Source organism: Cydia fagiglandana, chromosome 17, assembly GCF_963556715.1.
Source record: "Cydia fagiglandana chromosome 17, ilCydFagi1.1, whole genome shotgun sequence".
Classification (NCBI taxonomy): Eukaryota; Metazoa; Arthropoda; class Insecta; order Lepidoptera; family Tortricidae; genus Cydia; species Cydia fagiglandana.
The window spans coordinates 10,630,975-10,655,455 of NC_085948.1; the positions used below are offsets into that span (position 1 = coordinate 10,630,975).

The 24,481-nt window shown below is 36.4% G+C and overlaps 1 protein-coding gene and 1 long non-coding RNA gene across 4 annotated transcripts in view; one reads left to right on the plus strand and one right to left on the minus strand.

Annotated features, from left to right (window-relative positions):
- The window catches only part of LOC134672488 (uncharacterized), a 44,016-nt gene extending 23,771 nt beyond the window's left edge, over positions 1-20,245 (plus strand). Inside the window, exon 2 of the long non-coding RNA XR_010099344.1 lies at positions 20,173-20,245. This is a non-coding gene — a long non-coding RNA (uncharacterized LOC134672488). The remainder of the gene's footprint in view (positions 1-20,172) is intronic.
- Positions 335-12,975, minus strand: LOC134672458 (protein quick-to-court). Of its 3 annotated transcripts, XM_063530378.1 has the most exons (6): positions 12,742-12,975; positions 6,633-6,898; positions 5,155-6,195; positions 4,884-4,985; positions 3,447-3,539; positions 335-1,863 (listed from the first exon to the last, which is right to left on the minus strand). In XM_063530378.1, the coding sequence occupies exons 2-6, from the start codon at positions 6,867-6,869 to the stop codon at positions 1,660-1,662; spliced, it is 1,677 nt and encodes a 558-aa protein (XP_063386448.1). In that variant the 5' UTR covers positions 6,870-6,898; positions 12,742-12,975; the 3' UTR covers positions 335-1,659. The 3 variants fall into 3 exon arrangements, with proteins under 3 accessions (XP_063386448.1, XP_063386450.1, XP_063386449.1); XM_063530380.1 differs by lacking the exon at positions 3,447-3,539 and having other exon boundaries at positions 12,742-12,974; XM_063530379.1 differs by lacking the exon at positions 12,742-12,975 and having other exon boundaries at positions 6,633-6,994.
- Positions 20,246-24,481: the final 4,236 nt, after the last annotated feature.

Consider the following 24,481-nt stretch of genomic DNA (forward strand, 5'->3'; position numbering starts at 1 on the left):
TTTAGACTACGTCCCATACCAGCAACATCACCATCAAAAAGGCCTTTTACACTATGTAACAATAAATACTTTTTTTTTTAAATTAATAATATCTCTGAAACTAGGCGAATATCAAAAAAGTTTATAGGACATTTTTGTCTCTAAATATGATCAGGAATACGCTGTTAAAATTATTCGGTTTACTCATGTTACACCGTGTATTACCAGTTTACATTTATTTCATACATTTAACAATATTTTTTGTATTGGCAATAAATGTTGCATTTGAAATAATTATTCCTTTTACTTACAAGCCGTCCTAGAAATGACCTTAACTAGAAATAAAACCACAGGATACTTAATTTTCAGTTTAATAATAACGAAAGCAAGCAAATTATGTCACAGGAAAATACGATCAATGTCATGAAATACAGTAAATAAATTATTAAAATCTATAATACCTAGGTATTGCAGTTTAGGTACCCGATTTTACCTCTACTGGACGTTATAATAGCTGCTTCATCATTATTTATTATGGAATGGATGCAAAATCACTTGATATCTAAAATCTCCCCATACCTACTGTGTTTTACCTATGCATAATTTAACTAATAACTTAATACTTTAATAATCGAACACTTATTCAATTTGCCAAGTGCAGAAGTAGGTAAAAACAGAACCGAGGTCACTTCCGCACATTCCAAATTGAGAAGTGCTGAGATATCGACTACATATGTATACATAAATCATTATTATGCAATACTAACAAAGGTACTTTAATCACAGATGCAACATTGCGGTAGCAAGAATTTGACGGAATTAGTGAAGTAAGTCTTTATTTACTTGCTGGAATAACATGTAAAGACAAATATTACGCGTATAACATGCCACGTGGCCAGTTAAATTATAATGTCATTCTAAGTCCATTCATAAAATTTATCTTTAAAGTTATTCAACAAACTTTAATTTGTTAGTTACAACGGTCAAACACATGATTGGTCATCCATTTTAGTGAAAACAACCAAAAAATACAATACAATAATTTCCCTGATTAAAATAAAATAATAAAATGCTGTCCAGCATGCAAAATAGTACATACAAAAGAAAAAGATCACATAAAAATAGGAAAACAACACCAAAAAGGGAGCAAAACTATAAAAAACTTAACAACATAGCCTATTTTTAAGAACTTATTAGGAACGAAGGAGTTTAAATCACTGTACTCTTAACTTAAAAGTCAAATTGCACTATTTTTATGAGAGCACAAACTCAAATCTTTGGCCTTAAAAACTAAAAGGAAATCACAAATTCAGTATCTAAAATAAATTCGATTTAAAAACTTATTATAAATGAGCTGAGAGTAAAACAATCACCAAAAGTAAATAATTATGTGCTTTTAACTATTATGCTTCGTAAAGACAATTATAATTGCAAGTGCACACAATCTAAAATATGCTTAAAATAATCTGTATCGTCTCAGACGACATGCAACATTTAAAACCTATCTATGTATGTGTAGCAACACAGCTAGTCTGGGTTAGTCCCAACAATTACTACCCATATTGTGACCTCCAGTGAACTCTATGGCATTGACATACGGTTCACTACCGGCTGGAGGTGTAACTATTAGTAATAACCCCTAATCTACAGTAAGGGCGTATCACACGTTCACAGCAGTCTTTAAGTAGCTCTAGCCTTGCGAATGTTCTTCTTCTCAGCCTCGGTGAAGCCGAGAATATTCTCTATCGCGTTGAGGTGACCCTGGTGGTTCTCGGGGTCAGTGAGAAAGTAGTAGATCGCTGACTTAAGGAACTGCAAAGTCACTTCAGGGTCTACATTGGTCTTGTTGCCTTTCTGCGACCCAACGATGCGACGATACATGGCCTGGAACAGATTTAATATAAGTTTAAACCTGTTTTAGAAACACTTGAATTACAACATGCATGCATTTATTAAACACTACTATCATTGATTGTAATGAATGTGTAAAGTGTAACAAAAATCGTACCCCAGACTTTGACAGCTGAAAAAGATGGCGCTTAACATGTTATATGGTAAGTGGTAACTGATTATCAAACGTAAAGTTTTGACAACCAAAGTTACCGCATAATGTACAGAGCCATTTACATTACCTAGCTGTTAAATTCAAAGCACGGATTTGTCATATACTTTACACATCTAATACAAACAATGAATAATTGCTACTACCTAAGTATACAAACAACTCCATTTAGGTATATTTTTGTTTTATCTTACAATTCGATCTACTGACATGCTATTGATAAATCTGAACTTAATTTACTTGTATGTACTTAAATAACAAATAAAAATTACATTCATAACGGTTCCATAATTCAAAACAGTGATACAACACATATAGTGGATTGGATTAAATACATTATAAAAACTACCAGCAGCATAAACATTGTAAAATGTTACACTAATAATTAATAATCTTACCTCACAAATTAAAACTAATAAGGTAGAAGTACTAGTGCTCGACGCTGCACTAGTATTCGACATGGGCACTTTATGTCAGTGACATGGATTAAATTTGAATACAGAAAAATCTGCGCCGTTCAAATTTAACCTATATTACTTTGACAAAGTGCCCATGACGAATACTAGTGCAGCGTCGAGCACTAGTACTTCTACCTTATTAATTGAAACCGTAAAATATAAAACCGAAGTTAAGGTTTAACCGTTTACCAAGTACCATATTATACTCCCGAAACCAAAAGAGGCTGTTTCAAATAAATTATTTCATGCAAAGCTAAATCAGGCGAGAAATTAAGTCAACTAAGGATGCGAGTTATAGGCTGATTTACTAACTACAGACATTTCAGAATACATTCATTTTAGAGATAACATTTGAAGATATAATACCTATGTAGTTAAAATATTAAAAAAACATAATGACTGTGCGAAATTCTGATATAGTCTATTTGTATATTTTTGTTGAAAAACATAATCTTTAATAATACGAGTAATATCTAATAGAAAACAATGGACATGTAAATGATCTTTGACATTGTTTGAAGTTAGTAAATGCAGCTGTTAATTGCTAAAGCGCTGTTATTGAACCAGTTAGTATAGAAGAGTAATATTTGAACAAAGTATAATCCCGAAATCAAATCTAAACCTCCTTCATCCCAACATACATTTTTAAGCAGCATTAATTTAGAGGTCCCTAAAAGGACCAATTCTTTTTTATATTTTTCATTGAATATTAAGTTGGTCCAGCTATTACAGATTTCTGGGAGATATCTTCTATTTCTGTTTCTGGGGGTACTATACAAATTTACTAAAATTATGTACATATCTTGTAACCATCACGATTTGAAGTTAATTTATAACAATTTTTTGTATGTGCGCGGTCAAGCAGTGTAAATTACAAAGAAACATTATATAAAAAAAACATTGTGTTGAATGGTGAATGCTGCTCTATCCAATATTGAAAATCCAACCTTTCGAGCTCCTAGGACCCATAAAGAAACAGCCTCCTTTGCACTTAGCAGTACTTGGGATTTGGCCGTTCTGTCTTCAGTGAATGCCGTGTCCTGGAATGCACTACTCGTTAAAGCGGGATCTGTTAATCGGCACTACATGCATATTCTAGTGAAGACTGGTACATTACTGTGGTTAATAGAACATTTCAGCAAAGTCTGGAACCTCTACTAAATTTAAAACTATGATTATTAGTCGAACAAATTCTTTAAATTATTTTGTGAGTAACAATTATGCAACATCTAAAAACAGTAATTTTACTATTATGAAGAAACAGTATTCTGGTTTACTAAATGATAGTTTTTAGTTGCAAAGGGAAGGAACTAAACATTATTTAATTCTTCAAACAATGACTCATTTCATTAATTCTAACTATACTGGTTTCAGACCAAAATAAATAAAGAGTTATGTTAGCATTGAATAATTTTACGGTTTAGGCTCACTTGTTTTTAGTCACTCGCGCGACATGTTTCGGAGAGCCTAGGTCTCCTTTCTCAAGCAACAGTGCGAGCAGCGTTCACGACGACCGTGTATCGCGTACTGCGGCTCGCCGCGTCGCACGCTGCGCGCGCGCCGAGAAAATAGGTTGGGGGAGGTCTTCCGCTGTTATTGTAGGCGGGCATACAAGTGTTAGGTGACCTAAGCCCAAACACACCACTATGCAGTGTGTGACGCGGCGAGCCGCAGTACGCGATACACGGTCGTCGAGAACGCTGCTCGCTTAGTGCTTGAGAAAGGAGACCTAGGCTCTCCGAAACATGTCGCGCGAGTGACTAAGAACAAGCGAGTCTAAACCGTAAACTTATTCAATGTTAGTATGTCTCACAACAGCTTAAATTCGAGTTATGTTAGCATTCAGTACCTATTAGGTTTTAGAAATAAGGACCTTTAGTGATGATTATGTAAATTTCTGACAAACATCTTTGGTTACAGCATTACAATTTTATTATGAGAATATGAGAGGAATGATTATCTGTGATCAACAAGATTGAAAAAAAAAGAACAGTTGCAGACGCTGTGATAGGATATATTGGATGTGAGATTGAGGAAAAGCAGCTGAAAATTGCCTGCAACAGTGACTAAATTAACACACATTTTGAACGGTGCAGTATAATAACAAAATGATTTATTGATCATTGTTTCTTGTAGTGTGAGAACTTATAATATATTACATATTTCATTCATATTGTTATCAATATTGTTTCTTTCGTTCTTGCGACTGAGAATGTAAAATATGTGTCATCACATGGACTGCATATTAAGAAAAACCTATAAAATCCCACTATAAATCACAAGGGAAAATAACAAAAAGTGAGGTTTCAGAACTGAAGTAACCAAAGATAGTTCATCATGGGAGTGTTATTGCAGTCAAACAGGGTGTTCAACACTGTACTTACTCGGACGTTTTCAAGCTCGGTCTGCGTGATCTGCAGCTGTTCCAGCAACTCCTCCACCGACACACGGCTCATTGGACTCTGAGACCCACCAGCATCACCATCCTAAAAAAGAATTGTAGTTTGGATAAAGATGCAACATTATTGTCACACCATGATAGTTGTTTCGCAAGAAACAGTAATTATCAGGCAAAAATGTCAACATTACCTATGTCTGCAAAATCAGAAAAAAATACACCTGGTGTTAAATCAAGATCAATATAATGTCTCTTACTTTGTCTAAATCAAATTTGGCAGCCTCAACTCCCTTGTTGTACATTTGCAGATACACGGCCCGGTGCCTGCTGTCCTCTTCTTGTAGCTGCTTGCTCGCTTCCTCTAACTGCTTTTCTAAAACGTGAATCCTTTCTTTTGCCTGTTCATAGTTTGGCAGCAATTCACAATACCGTGTATTCACATCTGCCAGCTTCTGAAGCAAAGCCTCTACTTTGTCATTATGAGCTTTTTTCAACTCCTGCGTTTCGCCTACATGTGCTCTCATAACATCTTCTACTTTCTTCTCATAATATGAAATCAGACTTCGGCGATCTTCATCACCATCTAGTTCTACCATGCATGAGGCATCATGAGTCAACATGTGAACAGATTCTTTGGAATGTAGTGAGGAGTTCGTGAGATCATCAAAATGTCCAGAGTCAGTGAAGGAGCCTTGCATGTCACTATTACGGCCCCTGGTTGGAGTCTGAACCTTAAAGAGTGGGCTGTCGGTAACATCAAAGGACCTTGCTGCATCTTCAGTCTTTGGGCTTTCCTGTTCAATTGAAGCTTCATCATTCTCTCTTATTGTTACAATCTCACTGGAATTAGACTTTTCATCCGGAGAACAGACTGATGCTTTGTAGAGGCGTAACTCCACAACCTCTTTGGTGAGATGGAAAATTTCACTATCTTTCTTGTCTAAATCTTTTTTGGCTTGGCTGAGGAGGTTTTTCAGTCTACGGATTTGTTTTTGGGCACGTTGAGTGGGAGTGAGGTACTCCTCTCCTGCAAGGCCTGCATGTGATGAGCAGTGGAGGACATATCGCATGGAGCGCCCACTGAATGTAGTGCCATTGAACGGGGCATACCCGGCATCCATGGAGGCAGCTGTGGCAGCACTGCCATAGCTGTGGAGAGACTCATCGTCAGGCAGCTCTTCAGGGGACCCTGGGGGGGTGTGGGCAGAGTCCGAGATGCTCAGTTTCCCGTTGTCCATGCAGTGCTCTTGTATCTTCAGGCAGGATTTCGCTGGCTTTTGAACATTAGAGCTGAATGACTGTAAAATAAATGTAACTATTATGAGTACAATTACAACTATACACACTAACACTTTCTAACAAAAAAGTATTATCTAGTTACCTACTAACATAAACAAATGCATCTTACTTCATATTAATATGAAAATTTGAAAACCTTCTCAATAAACAAAACATAAATTTAATATAGACACGTACACAAGATGACCTAATTTAGATTTTAGTGGGTTATTGTGTCCCAGTTTTAGGTTTAACCTAACTTTACATGTTCAAAGATTACACTCGGTAGCAGGACTTTTTGGGTAAAATTACACTTATGTTGGGCTTGTTTATATCATATTCATAACACGCAACCCTTAATATCGTGACGTAAGCCAAGTTTGGTTTGGCCCGAGTAGCCATGGCAATATGTTAGCGCCGTGCATACTAACATATGCTCTGTGTTTTATCTACTTACTTGGCTCCGAGGGCGATGATTGGGCTCAACAATTCGGGCCCCATCGCTGCGATTTTTCTGGTGTTCCGTGATTATAGGAATTGAAATTAATTTCCTGGTAGAAAGAGGCGAGCGTTGCACCATTTTTTCACCGCGCACGCGCAGTGACGAGGTGCGGCGGAAATTGCCTGAGACATTTCCCGCGCAGCAATGCTCATCGTGAAATTCTGGTATTCTTCTACTGAAATTTCTGCTCATTTTCTCCAATTATTTACATATGGGATGTGCTGAAAAATAAATAGTTCACGTGTCAAAAATTTGACAAATCGGCACGACCACAGATTAGGAACGAAGAGATTATCCGCTGAAAATTTTGCAGATGGGCGCAACGCAAATACAAAACAAAAAGCAAGTTAAGCCTTCTTTTGTTTCTTATTAATATAAGAAAGAGATTCAAATTTGGCGCTGTACAATACATAAAAATTTGGCAGCGGGTTTAGTGAGATGCGTTGCCTAAATTATTAATATTAAATCTCAGTTTAGGAAGATGGCAACGCGCTGCAAAATAATGCTCTTGAGCGCTGCAAATGCAAATTGCATTATTGCATCAAAGCAAGTTTGCAACTTACAAAATGCAAACTGGATTTAAAATAAATAAATAATGCGGAAAAGCAAAACGCAGGGCTCTTTTACTCTAATTAAGGCATAGGTAATTAGATTAATTTAGAGTGACAGTTGCTAGAAATTCAAATGTGTGAATTCGCACTTGTATCAAAATGTACTATTACAGTGCATACTCGTATATACCTTGCCCTTTAAATTTTCGACGTAGTTGCGTAATGTGCTTATTACAGCACAGGGTGTCTTACAGCACAGATGTACTGTAAAACGTTGTACGATACCCGTGCGAGTCGCTACTCACTCGTTGCGAATTTCTTACTTTTCACATGCATGGTAAAGGGTTAAGTAGATAAGTTTAAGTTACATATAAACTACCTAATACTAATACTAAATTAAGACATCGTAGATTCAAATTTTACTTAATCTGTTACGCGCATACAACTCTTTAGTGAACTAATGAATTTGACCAATCAAATGTCCCTTATTGTCTTACGACAAAACAATAGAACAAAAGATATCAACAGGCCTTTGGCCTTATACATAGGCCTTCACTTCTCGGGGCTAATGAGCTCGTCAACGATTGAAGTATAGGGGTGCATGGTCAAAAAAAGGTCTTAAGAGCCCTTCAATGTGCACACTAGCGCCACAGCTAAATAATCGTGATTATTTAAATTTGACCAAAGATATTGAAAAAAGGGGGCCACTACGTACTGTTTTGTGTATTTAAGTACCTTTTGAATACATCAGACTAGTTTTTATGTTGCTGGATTCGTCAATCTATGCGTCCAAAGTTAAAACGGCCGTTTTTGTTTTGAGTTCCTAGATCGACGAAACCGGCATCATAAAAACTAGTTTGATGTATTCAAAAAGGTACTTAAATACACAATAGAGTACGTAGCGGCCCCCTTTTTTCAATATATTTCGTTAAATTTAAATAATTTATTTAGCTGTGGCGCCAGTGCGCACGTTGAAGGGCTCTTAACTTCAGTTCTACGGAACTTATATTTTTATTACAATTAAGTAGATAACTTTGCTTAATTATTTCGGTTAACTTGTTGAAAAATATTGGGCAGTGACGTCATTTCGTGCCTTAAATACTTTATACGCTATTGTTAGGTAGGTACCTACTGGAACTTGAAGAGCTTTTTCATGATTTAGCCACTTTATTGAGAAATCATAATTTTCATAGCGTTGAACTCTAAACCACACTGTTGCGAGGCAAGTCCGCGCAGAGTTAGTTTAGACGGACTCCAATTAACTATCAATTTTTATTTTGCGTTGTGATTTTAGTTCTTTGACAATCACTGTACCAGTACAGTCGCCTGCAATAAAATGTAACACAACGAAGGCCGCAAAAATATCTGACTTGATCTTATTTCTAGAGCCATAGGAGCGTGTCACATATTTTTGCGACCTTCGAAGAGTAACATATTATTGCAGGTGACTGTACCACTAAGTTTCCTCATCTCAACTTCGGCTTCTAACTAATTCGTAATGTAAAAAAACGGTTTCGATAATATTAAGTAACTAAACATACCTACTAATTGAGTTAGCAATTTTGATTGGCTTCGTCAGCTGTTGCGAAACCGCTAAGCCGTAATATTTGTCTGAGGTACTCTACTTACGTAATACAAGATGAGGCATTACTTGTATTGTACTGTCGTGCCTAATTTGATTATATTTAGGTTGAATCACGAACACAATAAACAAAATTGTTCTGAAATTAGAGGTATAGCGAAGTCTAAGTTTATGTAACGGTTTCGTGTTCAAAATATGATCTAATACAAGTAATTTTTATATTGCGTTGACTTTTACAATAGGTAGATATTTTTATTAGGTATAGGTACCTATTATGGGCACGTGGTCGATTGCTGATAGCGACTCTGCGGCACCCCACCTAAAGTGGAGTTGGCACTCGTTGGTGGTTTTAGACGGTAGTCCTGCACTGGTTAGTCCGTCATCCCCCCTGGTTCAGGTGGCATGCGTAAACGCATTTCCCCAACGTAAAAAAAAGGTATAGGTACCTATATTGAGCATTTTTTTTATTGGTAAATTATCACTATTGATGACTAAGGTCATTGCTTTTAAAAAAGACAGCTCATGGATGTTATATATATCAGAATCTGAATAATCAAAGTTGCCGCAATATTTCCAGTAGGACACGGTTCTATGATCCACTGTACCCGCCCGGGCCACTGTTCTCATCCGATGTGCGGAGGGTAGAGACCGTGTATACGGATGTTTACTACGGATATTCTATTGGTGCCTAGGCATGCCCTACTTACCCTACCGATATGACACACACGAAGTGTACACATTAACACAATAAAACAAAAAAGTCATACAGACCGTGCGATTTTACGAAACGTATGGCACCAACGCTCTCAACGTGCAAAGTAAAAGGCGATATCCCACACTAAAAGCACAACAACAATTGTTTCGAGTAAGTCGAGTGCAGTAAGCAGGTAAATGAGGTAAATTAAAAAGGAGAACAATGTCCGCATTTGGTGCTATTTGAGCGGCAACGCCGGCAACTGCATCATGCAGTGGCGTTATTCCAACTGCTTCAAAGCGCAGGCGATCGGAGGACCCCGTTAAAAGGACTAAGTATTGTAAAAATATAAATAAATTATAGTGGTTGCGCCAATTCCTGGCACAAAGGTTGCATAGCGAACCCCCCTATAAAGTGATTCAAGGCAAAAAGCTGGGACGATGACGAATGATGAATGATGTCGCCGTGCTTCTCGTTTAAACCAATAAAGTAAGAAAGACATGCACTGCTAGTAATATGAGCTCGGAGTATGGCTAAAACCGCCTGTCCTTTCTAGATTAGGTATAGTAGAGAAATTTAGTCAGGTGTCGGCATGACCGGTTAGGGCTAGGGCTATATTCTGGTGGTTATATCCTAGGGATTCCAGGGTAAACTTATACTGGTTTTCCCGAGAACTAAATCACTTGCGCTCACGCAGCCGACTGAAGCGACTGAACACCCGGCTAGATTTATTGCCGCGCGTTACGCAACCCTGCAAGAAATGGCCGCTTGCGGAATATTGCAGAACCCACTTTAGGCCCGAGTTTTTATAATTACCGGGTTAAGCGAACAATTCCATTGTGACAATGTTTGTTACATTTGAAATCATTGGTCTGTTATGCAAAAAATAGCATAGTTGAATAGATAGAGACCGTGTGGCCACTTTAAGAAAAATAATTTAGCTAGTAGGTAGGTAACTGATTCTAAAATGGTATAGCGCGTGATGTAACAACTACATCTTTACAAATAAAGATATTGTTATGATGGCGCTTAAAGCGAAGTACCTATGGTGCGATTAAAACTATTAAAAAAGAAAGAAAGGTCCGATTACTTATATCGAAAACCGTAAACCGTTTCTTTACCAGCCTAAGGTTATTAGCCTTAATAACTGGATACCCAGTAAATATCGAAACCTTTGTTTATTTAATAAATACCTACTCTTCCCTGGCGGCGTAGCACGGTCGCGTTTTTATCGCTTATCACCATGCCTGTCACATTCTAACAAGTATGTAAATGCGAAAGGGACGCGCATTGTGATGCGAGAAAAATGGAACCGTGCTGCGCCCGCTGGTCAGTTTCTAACGAAAAGACAAAAAAACCGATGAAAACTTAGTGCATGCAGATTGATAAAAATCATAAAGCATAGCTCGCGTGACATCCTATTTAAGTCATTTGTTACGCGTTTCGCACTGTAATTATTGAACCATTTCAGCTAGAAACTTATAATCAAGCAAGTTAATGGACCATGGTGACAACTCTGAATAACGATGTTGTTAACTCTAAATTAGTAATTAATTATTTAATGGGAAACTGTTGTAATTATGTCCATATGTATACCTATACATTTTTTATTTCATCTGTAAATAATAAGTAAAAAAAAAAATCCTAAATAAATGTGCAACATGTTTAAAACAAAGATTAAATGAATAATAAAAAATATTACGTTAGCTGCGCGTGCTACTTCCGTTGGCTATAGCCTTGACGGTTTTATTACATGAAATCATTTGGGCTCTCTGCAATTACCTTGAATGGACCTACTTATATTTCGTTTTTCTTTTATAACTATTTCGCAAAGTTTAATTAAGTACCTACCTACAAATCCTACAATTTGAAATCGTAAATTTCAACAGCATTATTTAGCGATTAATTTTCAGATTTTTCAGTATATTTTTAGTGATCTACAATATATAATTATGATTGATTAAAAAATAATTTATTTACAAACAAGATACATATATACAGTGGTAATATCATGTGATCCGATGATTTCAATAGGGTTAAGCGCGAATTGACGAAACCATAAGGAGGTGTTTATATCATCCGACGCGGTTTGTTTTCCTCTGACTATCTGGATTTACGCCCCTCTTAAAATAAATGCTTAGGTAATTAGGTAGTTACTTTAACCATGCCAAGTTAATGATCTTAATATAATGTAATGATCGCTTTAAGCTCTCGTAACAATGTCCTCTGTAATCAGAGCGAATTACCTACGTCCTGTAGTTAATAGAGTTTGCGCATCTATAGGTACCTACATACAGATAATTACATACTCGTACTTATGACTGGGCTATTCAACTGACATGACATTTTGTAGGATTTCGTACCGGTATGGTGCCAACAGGAAACTATCCTCTTGAAGAGACCCCGTGTACGAATTGTATACATATACTTATATTCCACAATCTATTCTGAAGAATCACAATCTATACAGTAGATTAGGTAACTATCAAGGATTTCAAATTCAAAGAACAAAGCTACTTAGGTATTAGTCCTACATTACACTGCACGTTCGTCTGTCTGTTAGATGAAATCTACCTAAAGATTCAAATAGTGGAATCTAAATCTAAACTTTGCAGACGAGTGAAAAATGCAAATTTCACCACATTATTATAATCTAATCCGAATGTTATACTTATACAAAATCATTGTTTAAAAATCCATCCATCTGATCCATCTGAAGTGAAGAAACAACTCAAATCTCTACATCAAATAAAATTATGGCATGGAACCTTCAGCGTGCGAGTCCGACTAAGTAGCAAGCTCTAAGCAATTTATTCTGACTAAAAACGTACCTACCCGTTGTTCGACGTGGCCGATGAAGGCCAAATCAAAACAGCACAAAAAATGATTGCTAACAAAATGTTCTTTTGTATTTAGGCATTTTATCTGAGTATGGTATAGGTATACCACTTATTTATGGCGGCTAGTAAAGTAGTTGCACGATGAATTTCTGATAGAAATAGCTTAGTATTGGAACTCTGGACTAAATCTAGTTTTTGAAGAACACCTATAACTGTTTTCTGCAGGTAGTTTTAAAGGAAATTGTTTGTGAAGTCGTTATTGTATATTAAGAGTGTCTGGAAAAGATACCTATCTTGTATCGTTACATAAGAATGCTTCAGTGGTGCGTACCTAAACTGAAATGAAAACGGGCCTCTAGTGCATAATATCGAAAGTCAAATAATGAAAAATACTTACTAATACTATATTCCACGAAATTTCCATCCATCGCTGTGTTAGAAACATTAATAATCACTAACACATTTTGCTTGACGGTTCCAGTCGTAGTTCGGTAAAAAAAGTAAAATCGTTTTCGTTCGCACACTTTTCGTTTGTAAACTTTGGTATCAACTTAAACATCGCAAATTGCATAGAGTAAACCATCCACGTTAACTTTTACACTAAGAATGTTGCGGCAAGTAGTCGTGCTTGGTCAATGTTTGTTCACGGTGCTTGCCGCCGCCGCCGCCGCCGCTGCAGCGCCCCCCGCGGCCGCGTCGCGCAACCAATTCCGAGGAAACTGTACCTCCATTGTTCACAACTTTGATACAGCTAACTGCACTTTTAAATCGGGAAGTTTGCGAGATTGTATAATGGTAAACGCGTTAAATTCGTTATATGGATTGCAGTGTCCGGGCTAAAATGACTGCATTGCGTTTTAGGTAGAGCCTTGTAGAGCCGCGCCATCTGGTGCATTTTTCCTGTAGATGTCGCACAGTCTTTATGTAATAAACCGAATTTGGAAGCCGACTCATTGTCTTTATATAAAAATAGTGGTATGAATTGCTGAGGTTTTGGTAAAGGCTAGATTAGTAGCTAATATATCTACGCTTCAATATTGTATGCTGACTTCACTTAATTTTTCTCAGTACTTTTCTTACGCTTGTAATGCTTTGGATGTTTACGGAAAGAATGAAAAAGGGGAATGTATAATCGCACATTCATTCGGCGCTGTTCATAATCTGCCGATATAAAATAGTCGATTGCTATGCGGATAGAAGTGTGCGCGTTTTTTTGTTATTTCGCCACAATTACCTGCGACGTAGTCTAATAACTGTGGAAACAAGTTACACGTGTAAACGCGTTCAGTTTTCTAATTTGTTTTCTTTTAATTGATGGAAACCTGGGCTGTTTGCCGTTAGCGGCCAATCGATTAATCGACTGCGGTGATGCAATATGCCTGCATACGAGTATACCTAATGCCTCTGTAATTTATAATAATGGTGGTCGAGTGATTATAGATACGGCAATTTCGACTTGTTTCAATGACAGGTCGTGACATTAGGAGATAAGGGCAATTTTTTAGGGTTGCGTACCCGAAGGGTGAAAACGGGACCCTTAATAGGGTCCCGTAATCTAAGACTCCGCTCTCCGTTTCTGTCTGTCCGTCTGCTACACGTATAATTATCCACGGATTGGCAATTATATACTTAATGATAATGAATGATAAAAACAACATTTTAAACTAATTAAATAAAAATAATTAATAGCATTAACGGGTCTACTGATTGAAATTTAATCGCGTTAGACCCGCTAATGACATTAATTATGTGTACAAAACGCGAGATTTTATAGTGTTATAATTAAATACAAACTTAAAACACAAACAAGCAAAAACAGGTCGGAGGCACTTACTTGTTGCTGATGATTCTAGATTTGTTGCTTTGCCAAGTTCTATCTAAGTTAACTACCCGTGTACATCCGGTGGCGCAGGTATGTAATAAATAGTAATACATTTAACTAGCCATCTTTAGATCTTATTTCGTTGCAACAAGATTCAATATTAGGCAGTTAACTGTGAGTTCGATGTACCTACTTACTGATAAACACATCGCCTTGCAACATTCACTGGAATAATTAATGTAGGTAATATAGTTTTTTGGCGTTCCTCAATCTATTGGACAAAAAAGGAATAGCTTAGTGTCCGTTCGTCTATTAATCGTTTGAGTCGCTGAGGTTGACTTTTTTTATGGAAAGTCGATGGATGGCACAACGTGCCCCAGCTGTTCGGACGTTGACCGGCAAAATGAGATGAGAATGCGTCAAAAACTCGGTATAGATAACGATTTTTTCCCAGGAATTTAACCTAGCTAGATGAATTTCTCGTCGTCGTTTAGGTAAGTTTTCGAATAACAACTTTTTGTAATTTTCTCGTTCCTGTATAATACCTATAGCAATTTCCAGTAGGTAGGTATATCGAGACACGGCAGGCAGGCAAGAAAAAGCCGTGCGACATTAAAATTACTCGATCGATGTACGGAACACTGAGTCAATTAGTGCGGTTTCCGCTTTTTGTGTACCTACATATTTTAATTTTTTTGCTAATGAATGTTGTATGAAGTTTGCCTGGAAGCATGCTTTACCGGCCCTGATAGTTGGCTAGACAATCTTTCCTCATTTTAATGGTACAGAAATTATTTTGCAATAAGGTATACCTAGGCTGTAACTAAGTATGTAATATGTATTACGTGCACATTTACATACCTATACTTAATTTAAAAGTAGGGCCGGCAGAACAGAGCGTTATTAGCTACTGGTACACAACATGCCTAGGTATGTAGGCAGGAACCTATGAAGACAGTAGTTTATTTTAATTGAATAATTCCGATCAAATATGGCCTTTGGAATAAACGGGTGATTAACTGATTAACAGGTCACCCTAATAGACTGGCGGAAGGTAGGCATAATAGGTACGACCCGATCAAAGACATCACGCGCAAAGCTTGTTTCTAAGCAGGATTTTAGATTGAATCATTCTAAGCGTCTCTCTCTTAGCTAAGAAACCTCATCGATCAAAGAAAGACAAACAATCCAGACTAAGTTACAAAGCAACAAATGGGCTGGCATTTAAGCAGCAACCGGTGGCAAGTTAATTGTATATCATTATATAGGTACCCCGTACCCCCTTAGACTGTGGGACGTAATCGTAGTTACGTAGCTTATGTTGAGACAACTATTTGAGAGCTGTATAGGTTCGTAGTTGAAACTTGAAATACCTTAGTAACTAGATTGTTAACCAAGTAATGAAATGGTGCTCATTGTTAAATTCCGGAATACTCATAAAATTATTTATTTTAAATTAATCTTATGAGCAAAATACCAACTCTAGCTATGTCTGTGTGCATTTTAAAAATGGTTTATCCATGGTTCATCTCTAATACTGGTTTCTCTAGAGAGATATGCGTTATAACTATAAGCAACGAGAATCCAAAATCTGATTTAATTGTCTAATTAAACGAACAACTGGCGTGATACATTTAGCCGGCTATCTTTACGTAGATTAATGAGATAACAAAATTCCTTTAGTAGTAAGTATTAAACGATGCATTAAATTTCTAATTAGCAACTAACATTGACACGCCATTTACAAAATAAGGTTAATCTGCTCAGTGAATAAACGCAAAAAAGTTGGTCTCGTCAACTTTGATTATCTTCGAAATGAGTTATTAGGAGCTTGGACGATGGACTGGACATAAAGTAGATATATTATTTTTGGAAATTAACCCTTCGATATAAAAAGGAAGGGGAAATTACACCTAGTTTCTGTTCGTGAGTTCATTCACGAAAATGTCCTTTAAATTACTACCATACCTAAATAAAATAAATAAATAAAAATAAATTATAAATATATAATAGTAAATAGGTATGGTAATAATAATAGGTACTTTTAAAGGCTGTCTAGAAGAGATATTTTTAGCCGTAAGACCGCCGGTTTCTATCTGATTCTAGATAATTCCCTTTGTAACTTCTTTATTTTACTTATTCGTGCAATAAATACCTAATATTTTATTAACTAATTTGTAAACTGAATCCCACCCCTAGCCTAAACCCATTTGCAAAAAACAAACCACCAAACACATTAAATTTTCATATTAATTGTATTAGTAAACGAAAACCCACCAATTTTATTATATTGCAAATATTTTACATAAAGAAAATTTTAGAAATAAATGATCATTATCTACTTACTGTATGTACTCTCGGGGAAACTACGTTATTTAGTCGGTTCGTTATGCAGATAGTACCTACCGCAAGTCCTATTATTTACTCATTTACGAAACTTTCACAATACACTCGTAATGTCTAGGACGTGCAGATACGTTATGTTCGGTATAATCGGGTATATTAGGCTGAATAATAGCGATGCGATTTGTGGCTAAATATCTACTATAAATTTCGACCTAGGTATTACGTATGTCATACGCGTCACGCGTCATGTTGCAGAATTAAACATAACTAAATACACGGTGTATGGGCCCGATTCGGATTATGAAATAGACATCTTTTAGACATCACCAAGATATGATAACGATATGTTTAAGATCGAACCTGTCAAATTTGACATTTGCGCGATTCTGAAGATTTTCTTGAACAATTTCCACAGGATATGACTTACAGATCTAATTCACATCTAATAGATATCTTACTCTATCTAACGTAAAAGTGGCATTGGTTGCCCGAATTGCGCTGCAAAAGAGAACTAGTTGATATCTAAACTATAACGTATCTAGACTATCTAGTACGTGTCATCTCTTGTGAATATCTTGAAGTTCGAATACGGCAGTATCTCATTTTAATAGTAGGTAGGTACTTACCTTTGTCGGAGAGCATCGCTTTTACCGCTCGACTGAGCGCTCTCTCCCGATTTCACGGTAGGTATGGATATTTGCATGCGGTGCCACGCCAATTATAATTAAATGTGCAACGTGTATCTGATAAGGATAATGATGCATGTCACGGATAAACTGATTAACTGGTTATTATACGTTATGCACGGGAATTATGAAATTATGCACCATAATTCGCGGTCAATGTACCTACTTAGTTTACTTCAATATTAATTGTGGAAAGTTATTGAGATTTAAGTACATACCTATATTAGTTATAGGGGTAAGTCCTCCACTTGTAGGTACCATCTTGTATCGTGAAACAAAGACTATTATGTACATACAAATAAATCCAGCTAACTGAAAAATGTTTCAAAGTAGGTATGTATGTCCTTCGTAAATATTTCATTAGTTTCCAAAAATGAGAACGGATTAATATAGTCCGTATCCGTATAGATCTAAATTATACGTGACTGTACTCTGCATACTCGGCAAAACTTCTAAAGTAGAATTTGTAGAATCTCAACTTAAAGTATTAAGATCGTAGAGCGTCATCATTTAGATCAGTGAACATGTGAGACGCGTTTGAAATTACTCCAATTACATAAATTGCGGTTACTTCGCAATATTGTACGAGTACGTTTCAAGACATACGTTTTACTTCTTTGGTACCTATGCTTAGGTCATTATGTTGTTAAGTGTGTAAGTCATTCCCTTATGGAAGTTGTCACACGACGGGTCTACAGGGACACGATTTCACATTTTTTTTTAATTAGCACGAATCGGCCGCTAAAAACTTTCGTTGTTAAAAATGCAAACAAAGAAAATAGAGAAAGATAGAAGTTGTACTTATGTAAAACTACTCGCTCCAATTTCTTTTTATTACAATAGCGGAAACTATACTTATCTTTAGGTATTCAAATAAATGTAAACAAACATTTGTACATTTTCGGCTAGTTTTAACATTTATTGGTTAACCAACTAAATACAAAACCGCCTGGATCTGTCAATGAACGACCTGACTTTAACCTACATTATTTTGACCGTGTAATGTTTGCATCTTACCTTCAACTGGCATAAGGAGCCACGGAGGGTCGATTTTGTTTATTTTTATTTAAATACCGTCAACGGGGGTGAATATTAGGGACGGCTGGGGTGAATAGAGACAAAATTAAATATGTGACTTACAAGACCATTTCTTTAAAAATAACTGGGATATTCGCCATGTCATGCGCCATCACTAAAACAAGTCGCATAGTGCCTTAAGAGATGATCCATCCAATCAGCAATCTAGGATACTATTTAGAAAGTAAATTGCAGCTTATACTCTCGCTCCACGCCCTACCCTTATTTCTAGTTAACTGGCTACATAATTATTTATCGTTAATAGGTCGCTAATGAGAACTTATGATGATGTCAATACAGGTAATTAAAGTATAAGGTACCTATATTTAAAATTATGTTTTGAAATTAGAAACTTCAATATTTAAGAGGGAAGAGAATTCTTGTGCTACAATAGTCCTTCTTGATAAATTAGCGGATTTATTCAAATAAGATCTTATAAAATACCTAAAATCTAATTAGTTGCTTATTTTATTTAGTTACTAGAAACTTAAATCTACATTTAAACTTTTCATTTTGATGATTTAGAGCAGGTATAAAAACCGGGCAAGTGCGAGTCGGACTCGCGCACGAAGGGTTCCGTACCATAATGCAAAAAAAAAACAAAAAAAAGCAAAAAAAAAACGGTTACCCATCCAAGTACTGACCCCGCCTTGCTTATATTGACTTTGGTCAAAAATCACGTTTGTTGTATGGGAGCCCCATTTAAATCTTTATTTTATTCTGTTTTTAGTATTTGTTGTTATAGCGGCAACAGAAATACATCATCTGTGAAAATTTCAACTGTCTAGCTATCACGCTTCGTGAGATACAGCCTGGTGACAGACGGACGGACGGACGGACGGACAGCGAAGTCTTAGTAATAGGGTCCCGTTTTACCCTTTGGGTACGGAACCCTAAAAATTATATGATTTGATACTTTTCTTGCCCATCTAGACTAAAATATCCGTGTCTAATCAGCGTTATCACAAATTCCATAAACGAGTTACTAACATCCACAGACCACTATAAATATATCTGTCCTATTCTTGCTCAGTACGTTAGAACAGTAAGTATGTGACTCAGGGAGGTTAATATATGCATGCGTGAGTCATAGAGTTATTACTGCAGTTACAGAGCTCAGGCGAGACTCGTGTAGTAGATCCATCTTAACTGGAACCACGTATCAGGAATGTTGTTTGGTAGGTTGAATTTTATGACATTATTCTAGGAAAATAACTGAAAAATGAGCATATCATAATATAAGAAAAAAAGTGAAAAATATCATAACTATTTTAATTTTCTTAATAAATAATAAATCAATGAGTTCCATTCAATTCCTTTTATTTAAATGCATTTGCGATAAGTACTCGTACTTTCAGTCTAATGAGAATATGTGGTAAGTATCATACTTATGTGGCCATCGTATTTGGATCCACGCATATTATGGAACGTCATAATATGGAGATACTTAGATTGACAATTTAACACCACACAAAAGAGTTATTTTCACCACACCATCTCGCAAAGGCTTACTTTGCACTTCAAAAACTGATAGCAAAGTTGCATTTTATTCACATGTCAGGCAAAGTAATCATATGCAAATTTTGATTTGTTTTCTTATGTTTGCAAAATTGACTTTTAAATGATGATTTTGGATGATAAATATTTAATAACATTCATTTGGATTTGGTTTGGATTGATTTTGTTTGATATTTTACATTTAATATATGCTTCGGGTTGGTGTGGTGAAAAATTGTGTGTTTCACTCGGGGGCAAAACAATAGTTATTTGTTTTACAGGGGGCAAAACTGGTTGTTTAACCGTTCGTGCTAATATTGATACCCGAGCCACGAAAGATTCCAAAATTGAACCACGAGCATTGGAATCTTGAGCGTTGCGAGGGTTTCAAGGCACGAAGGTTAAACAAACTTTGCCTCCGAGTGAAACACAGAATTTTTCACCACACCAATGCAAGGAAAATACTAACTATGTATAAAATACCAAAAAATTCAAACCAAATCAAATCCAAATGAACGCAATAAAAATATCATTCAATATCATCATTTTAAACTCAAGTCTACCAGCTAACCCAAGGAAACAACTAAAAATTTGCATTTGATCTTTGCCCCACATGTGGCTAAAATGCAACTGTCCCATTCGTTTTTGAACAATCAAGAGCGCCTTTACCAGTTGGTGTGGTGAAAAACGATTTAATGGCCCTCTACACGATGGGCCAACGCCGGCCACTTCAAGGGAGGCAGCCATGCGGTAGAATGAGATAGCAATATCACTTGCTCCCTCTAACGCATAAATGCGTCCCTTGGAGTGGCCAGCGTTGGCCCATCATGTAGAGAAGCCATAATAGGTATTGTGAATTATTCTTCGATAATTATTTATATAATTATACTGGTTTGGTGTGATCGTTCGACAGGCCTGGCGTTGGGAGTGGGAGTAACGTCTGCATCTGACGCTGATGGTGTTATCTGGCAATGACCTTGGCGACTTAGCCTATTAACGTTTCTACTTGTCATTGTTTCACGTAATGTTTACAACAGCGTTTGTGAACGCCGTTTTAGTGCCTTTAGACACGACTATTAACAAGTACAGTAAATAACAACTCACGATCTGTTGACATGAAGTGGAAAAATAGTCGAGGAAATTTCCTATTTATGATATCAAGCAATATTTTTACTTAATAGTGAGTATTTCGTGTTGCAAGCTAAGTTTGGACTGTTTTTATGAATCATTGCCTAGTGAAATAAGAAAAAAGTGGCAAGCGTTTTTTAAGTGTTACCTACGTGCAAACTAATACATCTCTTCCACTGACCATGAAATATAAATGTAATATTAGCATTTCTAATCTAGTATGACGGCTCAGGTCGTATGATTAACATAATAAAAAAAAATCTTTTTGACTATTTACATAAAACCACAGATAAATCAGAGTAGGTAGTAAAATAAATTAATAATTGTGAGTACCTTTTAATGACTCTATGAGTCATAATTACACAAAATGCGTTTAAAAGGGTTTATAACCATATATTTGAATACCGTAAAATGGGGTGAGTTGGGTGAAATTTGACTTTCAAACCTTGATAACATTTTATTTTTGGAAGATTGTTGGATCGATTTTTTTTATTATGCGTATTACTATTGACCGTGACCGTGGTAGTATTACCTGTTGTTTTATCTATTAAGTTTTGTCACGAATAAAAACATTCTATTCTATTCTATTCTATTCTATTCTACTATAGCCCCATTTTTAAATTGGAATACATTATTTTTGTAGCAGTAGCCTTAAAATCCCTTCTCATCCCCCTCTCAAACCTTCTCTCCTTATTCATAACCCAACTCTCCCCGCGAAACCTACTCACCCCGTTTTACGCCTTTTACGGTACCTATGTCCACTAGACATGCACATGTTTAGTTGCATAGAAGAACGTATGTAGGTAAGTATCAACGAGGCTTTGCTATGAATTTTAGGCCAACGATGGAGATGATTGGCACGTTGTAGAGTTATCTGAACACCTGATAGTGTCAGCTTATCGGAGGTATCTATGCGATCGATTGCTTATCTTTTATCTTGTTATTTCGGTGAGATAATACCTTTAAGGTAAAATATGTTGTTAATAATATACATATACAGTAGGTATCTATATAAGTAGTACCTATTTGATACCTAATACAGTTATAAGCTACTGGAAATAAACCAGGAGTAAAATAAATAAAAAAGTGATAAATAGTTACGTTCGAAAAATTTGTTTCCAGTTTAGCTTTAGGTACCAATTAAAACTATTTAACACTCAGTGCTTAATTTAAAGAGGATCTAAACGACTTTAGAAATAAAACCAAGCCAGTAGGTAACATTAACTGATATTTATATACATACAAAAAGAAAATACAAACCTACTGAAATAATTGAATATAAATTTTCTGACTTGATTATTATTATCGGAAGTGAAATCTTATTAAGGTGTATTTACTTACTATTTTTTTTCAGTACCTAGTTTTAAATTACAACTGTGTACATAGGTAATTGCGTCAGAATATACTTCCATTATATATTATTGAAATTGAAATTGAAAATATTTATTTCAGATTTGCATCCATATTTGTTAGTATAACTTAGGAACTAATGTTAATTTTTACACCTAGTATAGGTATGTACATACATTAAACTATAACCTAATCTATTTTCTAAATTTAAGAAAGCCTATAACTTGGCGAATCCAATGCGCCAGTATAGGATTCTCAGGCCTTTCTGCAATGACATCCAGAATGCTGTTGGTACTGCTCCTAAGCCGACCCATCATCGAGACGATTCTCTTTCGCATAACCGCATGGAAATCGTCTGTATGGGCCTCGGCGAACATGCGCGATGCGCTACACCATGTGGGCAGCCCCAACAACATTCTGAGTGCATTATTATATTGCACGCGCAGGGCATTTAAGGCTTTTTTCGTATACTTCACCCACAGGCTGCTCGAGTAAAATGATTGATTGAAAGCTTTAAAAAGCACAATTTTTACCTCTCTTGAGCATCGAGCAAACCTGCGGGCGAGCATGTTAGACCTTACAGCCAATGCCCTGCGCTCCCGCTCTATATCTAGGTCATCATTAAGGTCTTGCTTTATGATATGCCCTAGATATTTCACTTTATCCACAACAGACAGTGTGGTTCCATGCAGTACAACCGGGGGTACAGAGCTTGGCGTGTAACTACCAGCCTTGAACATTAGCACCTGACTTTTCTTTGGGTTGTACTGCAATCCATGTGTCTCCGCATACGTCTCACAAACTGCAAGCAGTTTCCTAAGGGCACTGATAGACGGACTGAGCAGCACCATATTGTCTGCATAACTAAGATTATTGGCACAAACACCATGTATATAGCAGCCTGTATATGTGCTACTCAGTTCGTCTATCAGTTTATTTACATAGAGGTTAAAAAGCTTAGTAGACGTAAGCCCTCCTTGCCTCACACCACACTCAAGCTTATACTCTGTAGACATACTATCCGCCCATCTCACCTGGTTCAGTTGATTTTGGTACCAGTATCTCAGTATATTATGATACTATCAAAATTTATTAATTCAATTACCTAATTTAATTTTTAACTAACACTGGGTTCCTATTTACCTACTTCAACTGTACCTATACTGAAATGTGCGCCTATGCATGTATTACGTGTCGGCATTCATATGTTTGAGTGCTTGGTGGGTATTTAGCTTACTGGGTTAAACATCGACATGCAATAGAAACGATAGAGTAGGCTAGGTACCTACGTAAAGCAAGCTCGATTTGGTAAGTGTAGAAATCTGAGAATACACAGGGGTTCGACCTGAATAATCTTAATAATCTAGCTAGTGTATCTTCTTCGTACGTAGAATAGTTTTCCTCTAGATTTCCTTTCGATTTTCCTAATAATGGTTCTATATTTTAATTATTATTAAATTGTTAATTGGTGACAAATATTATAGATATGATTTGCGACAAAATACGTTTAAGAATATTTTTAAAAATAATACCTGTCTGCTGGACTGTCTACAGTCACAGAATAAATAATAGTACTACCGTACAGAAAGGAAGCTTCCTACAAAACCGAAGTTTGATAGCGGTTCAGGGTCGAATCATGCTATCCCTTTCTAATACATGGCACTATCCCTTTCGGCTAATTAGGGTTGTCAAAATTCAAGTGATTTTCTTATCTGTGGTCGTGCACGCAAAAGGAAGTCAAGTGGTGCCAACCCTAATAATTGCTCGGAGCAATGCTGAGCCGAGCGGAGCCGAGTTTGGCCGAAGTCAGGAGCTTCGCACCCCTGCTACAGTGTCTACTAAACAAGTTCACGCGACCTTCACTTTTGTAAGAGCCTTGCCAGAGCTGGTTTTTATGAATATTACCCTAAACGGTTGACGATTGGTTGGTTGTCAGGCGACTATGCCATGCAATACAAGACTTCAATAAAAATAACCGATTTGCAAGACCGAAGTGATCCCATAAGAGCACCGTGAACAAAGTTTTGTACGGTGCTCTAAAAATCAAGTAAGACATGATTCGTTCTGTTACTAAAATTTTGTAGCTCCGAAAACATCTACGAGTACCTAATTATATAAATGTCTCAGTTAGCCTTTTAAGTAGGTAAGTCTAAAGTCTTTTAAAAAGACCCATTTTAAATAGGCAGCTCTACAACTATCTACAATCGATTTTATTACGATAGGTATAAAGA

Bases quoted from the DNA above. Each gene is read 5' to 3' on its own strand.
- LOC134672458 (XM_063530378.1), bottom strand. From the start codon at position 6,869: ATGAGCAGAAATTTCAGTAGAAGAATACCAGAATTTCACGATGAGCAT. The intron at 6,196-6,632 runs GTAAGTAGATAA...TTTATTTTACAG, and splicing joins ATCATCGCCCTCGGAGCCAA to TCATTCAGCTCTAATGTTCA. The intron at 4,986-5,154 runs GTAAGAGACATT...ATTCTTTTTTAG, and splicing joins CCAAATTTGATTTAGACAAA to GATGGTGATGCTGGTGGGTC.